The sequence below is a fragment of the Gouania willdenowi genome, chromosome 15 (genome assembly GCF_900634775.1).
Source record: "Gouania willdenowi chromosome 15, fGouWil2.1, whole genome shotgun sequence".
Lineage (NCBI taxonomy): Eukaryota > Metazoa > Chordata > Actinopteri > Blenniiformes > Gobiesocidae > Gouania > Gouania willdenowi.
Window position 1 is genome coordinate 35,738,136 of NC_041058.1, and position 6,000 is coordinate 35,744,135.

At 39.2% G+C, this 6,000-nt stretch overlaps 1 protein-coding gene across 1 annotated transcript in view; it reads right to left on the bottom strand.

Moving 5' to 3' along the window:
• atp6v1ba (ATPase, H+ transporting, lysosomal, V1 subunit B, member a) overlaps positions 1–5,349 on the bottom strand; it is a 49,680-nt gene extending 44,331 nt beyond the window's left edge. The window contains 1 exon segment of the mRNA XM_028469265.1: positions 5,127–5,349. Coding sequence (XP_028325066.1) covers positions 5,127–5,235 — 109 coding nt within the window. The 5' untranslated portion in view covers positions 5,236–5,349.
• Between the last annotated feature and the right edge of the window lie 651 nt (positions 5,350–6,000).

Genomic DNA, 6,000 nt, shown 5'->3' on the forward strand with positions numbered 1-6,000 from the left:
TCCGCCAGCGGAGCCTGGTACCCGCGGTGTCCGCCAGCGGAGCCTGGTACCCGCGGTGTCCGCCAGCGGAGCCTGGTACCCGCGGTGTCCGCCAGCGGAGCCTGGTACCCGCGGTGTCCGTCAGCGGAGCCTGGTACCCGCTGTGTCCGCCAGCGGAGCCTGGTACCCGCGGTGTCCGCCAGCGGAGCCGGGTACCCTCGGTGTCCGCCAGCGGAGCCGGGTACCCGCGGTGTCCGCCAGCAGAGGAGCCGTAAGAGGTAATTAGTCATTTGAATAGTCGAATATTCAATAAAATAATCACCAGAATAATAATTTTAAAAATAATTGTTTACCCTTAGCCCTAGTTAGGACACACTCCACCTAACTGGGCTTTTTATGCTGTTCTGAGAAGTAACGAAAGCAGCAACTCGTAAAACAAGTATTTAAAACCAAATAAGCTAAAACCAAATAAGCTAAAACAAATATACAGTGGGGCAAAAAAGTATTTAGTCAGCCACCAATTGTGCAAGTTCTCCCACTTAAAATGATGACAGAGGTCTGTAATTTTCATCATAGGTACACTTCAACTGTGAGAGACAGAATGTGAAAAAAAAATCCAGGAATTCACAATGTAGGAATTTTAAAGAATTTATTTGTAAATTATGGTGGAAAATAAGTATTTGGTCACTTCAAACAAGATCTCTGGCTCTCACAGACCTGTAACTTCTTCTTTAAGAAGCTCTTCTGTCCTCCACTCATTACCTGTATTAATGGAACCTGTTTGAACTGGTTATCAGTATAAAACACACCTGTCCACAACCTCAAACAGTCAGACTCCAAACTCCACTATGGCCAAGACCAAAGAGCTGTCGAAGGACACCAGGAAAAGAATTGTAGACCTGCACCAGACTGGGAAGAGTGAATCTACAATAGGCAAGCAGCTTGGTGTGAAAAAATCAACTGTGGGAGCAATTATCACAAAATGGAAGACATACAAGACCACTGATAATCTCCCTCGATCTGGGGCTCCACGCAAGATCTCATCCCGTGGGGTCAAAATGATCATGAGAACGGTGAGCAAAAATCCCAGAACCACACGGGGGGACCTGGTGAATGACCTGCAGAGAGCTGGGACCAAAGTAACAAAGGTTACCATCAGTAACACACTACGCCGACAGGGAATCAAATCCTGCAGTGCCAGACGTGTCCCCCTGCTTAAGCCAGTGCATGTTCAGGCCCATCTGAAGTTTGCCAGAGAGCACGTGGATGATACAGCAGAGGATTGGGAGAATGTCATGTGGTCAGATGAAACCAAAATAGAACTTTTTGGTATAAACTCAACTCGTCGTGTTTGGAGGAAGAAGAATACTGAGTTGCATCCCAAGAACACCATACCTACTGTGAAGCATGGGGGTGGAAACATCATGCTTTGGGGCTGTTTTTCTGCTAAGGGAACAGGACGACTGATCCGTGTTAAGGAAAGAATGAATGGGGCCATGTATCGTGAGATTTTGAGCCAAAACCTCCTCCCATCAGTGAGAGCTTTGAAGATGAAACGTGGCTGGGTCTTCCAGCATGACAATGATCCCAAACACACCGCCCGGGCAATGAAGGAGTGGCTCCGTAAGAAGCATTTGAAAGTCCTGGAGTGGCCTAGCCAGTCTCCAGACCTCAACCCCATAGAAAATCTGTGGAGGGAGTTGAAAGTCCGTGTTGCTCGGCGACAGCCCCAAAACATCACTGCTCTCGAGAAGATCTGCATGGAGAAATGGGCCAAAATACCAGCTACTGTGTGTGCAAACCTGGTAAAGACCTATAGTAATCGTTTGACCTCTGTTATTGCCAACAAAGGTTATATTACAAAGTATTGAGTTGAATTTTTGTTATTGACCAAATACTTATTTTCCACCATAATTTACAAATAAATTCTTTAAAAATCCTACAATGTGAATTCCTGGATTTTTTTTTCACATTCTGTCTCTCACAGTTGAAGTGTACCTATGATATAAATATAAATTACAGACCTCTGTCATCATTTTAAGTGGGAGAACTTGCACAATTGGTGGCTGACTAAATACTTTTTTGCCCAACTGTATGTATGTATGTATATATATATATATATATATATTTATTAGGGACGTAACGATTCACTCAACTCCCGATACGATTCGATTCACGATATTGGGTTCACAATACGATTCTCTCACAATTTATTTCACAAAATGGGACTATAGAAAAATGATGACTGAAAAATATTCCTTTATTTTTTGGGGGGAAAAAACTATAAAAAACTATACTGTTTTCCTTTTATTTTTCATTGTCAAAAGAATCCCTTGATAAACTATTCAAAACAATGCAATTTAACTAAAAATAAATCTTGAATGAAATAAATAAAGGAATAATACAAATGAAGAAGAAGCCTATTAATTTAAATTGTGGTTCTATAGTAAACAATGCAAAACTGCATAATAGTTATTTTTAAGAGTGCAACTGAAAATGTATTTTGTGCCTTAACAATTGGACTTAAAAAAACAAACAGTCATTTCACTGTAATTAGGTCAGATATTTGTTTGGACCAGCAGAAGGCGCTGGTAACCCAGTGGTCGGTTGGCATGCAGATATCTTGCAGTGAAGAAGAGATGCTATGCTAGCAGACAGAGCTAATAGAAAAACATGACTTTTACAGATATTCACGTAGTATTACAGATATTTGTTGGTGCTAAAGGGGTAAGGAATCATTTATGAACATGTTTAAAAGTATAAGGCGGCCAGAAAGAAAGTATTAGTAGATTCCGCCCGCCGCCAACACTTCTGGATAGCTGGTTTGTAATTTTTTATATCACCAAAATAGAAAACTGTAGTCCTTTTGTGTATTTGTCCTGTAAATGATTGTGTATTTGTGATGTTTATTTACATTTTTGGAGTATTATTTGTGTCTTTCTGTTGTAAGTATTTGTATTTTTTAATGTATTCTTGCTCTCTTTGTTCTGTTATTTTGTACATTTACTTTGGGGGCCGCATAAAATTAGATTGAGGGCCGCATGTGGCCCCCGGGGAAGCCAGTTGCCTCCTATGTTTGCTTTAAATTCTTCATATCTGTCCTATCGGGGCCTTATATTCTACTCTGCTACTTTAAATAAGACACCTGTAGTGCTCCCAACAATTACTGCGCGGAATAATTGCCTTAAATTGCTGCATCATCATCATCATCAGAAAGAAACGACAGTGTTAATATGTTGGAAAAAGAAATGGCATCTTACACTGATACAAATAAAAACCCTGGTGATTTTCAGAGGCTGATGGTAAGATGTTGATCACAGAGTAAATCATTTCTCAGCTCCATTAAGTCCTGTCACTCTAGTTTACAGAGGCTTTTAGTCCAGAGTTGGCTTTCAGAAAACCACCAAAAAATAGAAGATCTTCATGTTTTATGGCTCCATGCACATTGTCAAAAACACGGCGACAATTACTGAAAAAGGTTCACGTTTTCTGGAACACTTTCCCTTTTTTTTTTTAACAATGCATTTAGTTCAATGGCTATAATGGCCATGTTTACATGGTCATTAAAGCTTTAAGTCCTTTTTAATTCAGAGAAAAAGTTCAATTCTCTTTAAACTAACCATGTAAACACTTAATTCGTAATGCTAATTTAATTCCGAATTAAATTTAATTCTTAATTAAGTGGTTGGTTTATTCTGATTTTAATTCCGAATGAAATAATTCTTCCTTCTTGTAAACACTTCATTTCGCTTTAAGATAATTCTAGTGAGCATGCTTTACTTGCTGGTGATGACATAATCCAAGATGGCCGCCAGGCTATTTAATAAGAGCCTTAGAAGACATGATATATTGAAAAGAGTGGATGGACAAAAGAATAATCATGGACATTCACATGGACACACGGACATGGACAAACGGAACAGGCTTCATCAATGCCTGAAGCATCAGATTTTCACTAATGAATTAAATAAAGCAGAATAAACCTGTTTTCAATGTAAACACAAGGCAGAACTCTTACTTTAATTCTGAATAACTTAATTTGGAATAACTAATTCCGATTTAGAAAACATCAACATCAATGAGTCCCTTTTACCAAGGAGCCAATAGCAGAGTCCGTTTCAACCACATTGTTTATTATTGAGAGTTGTTTTAATTTGAAAAAGAATAATAACTTAAAAATGTCAGTGTTATTATTATAATCACATTTCAGGCAAACCCATTCAACTTCCAGAAGACCCCAAGGTTGAAAAACGCTGTTCTAAATCCTGACATGAATGTTGACCATGTGACCCTCAGATCAGAATCACGTTTGTGGCCCCGCCCCCTGTAATTAAATTTACTGTTTCTGTACCAGAGCCTGATCTATCAGACAAGAATTTTTAAAGGTGATTAATAGGACACTAATAATAGTTGGTATTTATATTTAGACTGTATTAAAAACGACGGGAGCAAGTTTCAACACAGGTTTCAATCATGTGATCATCCCCACGTCATGTGACCGTGTCCATCTGTCACAGCTCCCGGTAGTTAATCACTCTAAATTTTATCAAATCTATAAAAACGTAAATATGTGACATAAACACAGGTGCTGAACCAGTCCAGAAAAACCTGAGCTTCCACTTTGTTACCGTGTGACAGACGTTTAGAGTAAAGTCACATGACTGTTCGGTCAGCTGACTGCGGGGCTAGCTAGGCTAACACCCTGTTAAAGCTCGCACAGTGTGTGTATTTTGTAATACAAACACAAGCTCACGGATATACCGACCACACACAGCCTTTACATCTTTATATCAACATGTTTCATTTTAAAAGAGCTGATATTCCTACCAACACAGAGCGGATTGTTCCCGAAACGAGTTAGCATGTTAGCTTAGCAGCGTAGAAAATTTAAGGCATTAGGCCCGAACAGCTGATAAACACACACAGACTATAATAATCTGCACATTATAAACACCTCCATCACAGATGCAGATGGTTGTTTTATCTTCTGAGCAGATAGGACGTGTCCTCTGTCCGCTAGCTTAAAACCAAGTGTATTGGCACACGTTTCATGTCATTACAAGCTATTTAAAGACAAACACAACCTCTGTGCACTCGGACCATCCCTATAGCCATGAAACAGTGAGTATGGATGTTGAAGTACGTACTGAGGCGGGGCTGTGAGATGTAATTCCTGGTCACAGCCTGGGTGTGGGTCCTCGCTGCGGCCGCCAGTCCGTTCACATCCATCGCCCTGTTGGCCACCAGAGTTGCCATTGTGCAGTAAAGAGGACAGAAAGCTTTGGGCTAACGTTGCTCACTGCGTGCTAACAGCTGCTCAATAACATAGAATGACAGCACAGCTAGTCACGTGACACACCGGAAGCGGATGTCAGGTCAGGAGCGAACAAGAACGCGAAAAACGGGAGCGCGCATCAGTCGAAATGTATTTTATTTTATTATCAGCTTTATTTAGTTCAATCAAAATGTGTTACAATTAAATATTTGAATAGATAAATAACATTTATTGAACACTGACTCACTGAATATGTAGAACCTATTGCAGCCTGTTTCCACCACTAAAGTCATCATTAGAGTTAGCAAAGTCATAATTATGAGATACAAACTGACTACTGACACTGACTGTTTCCATTCTCTATTACACTTTGAATAACAGTTAATTCAAACACACATTTTAGGCTGTTTATTCAGTTCATAGAATTCAACACATGGTACATAGTGTAGATAATAGTAGAAGTACATAAATATGTCTCTGTTGTAAAATGATTCTGTCATATTTCTGTGCAACTTTATATAAAAACATTTTTCTCATATTATGACTTTCTTTCTCAAAATTATGACTTTCCTTCTCAAAATTATGACTTTCTTTTTCATAATTATGACTTTCAGAGATAACATATTTTGGCTGTTTATTCAGCTCTTAAAATTAAACACATGGTACTGTTGAAAATAGTAGAAGTACATATACACATATTGTGCCACATTTTTGTATGTTTCTTTCCAAATTTACATACAAAATGT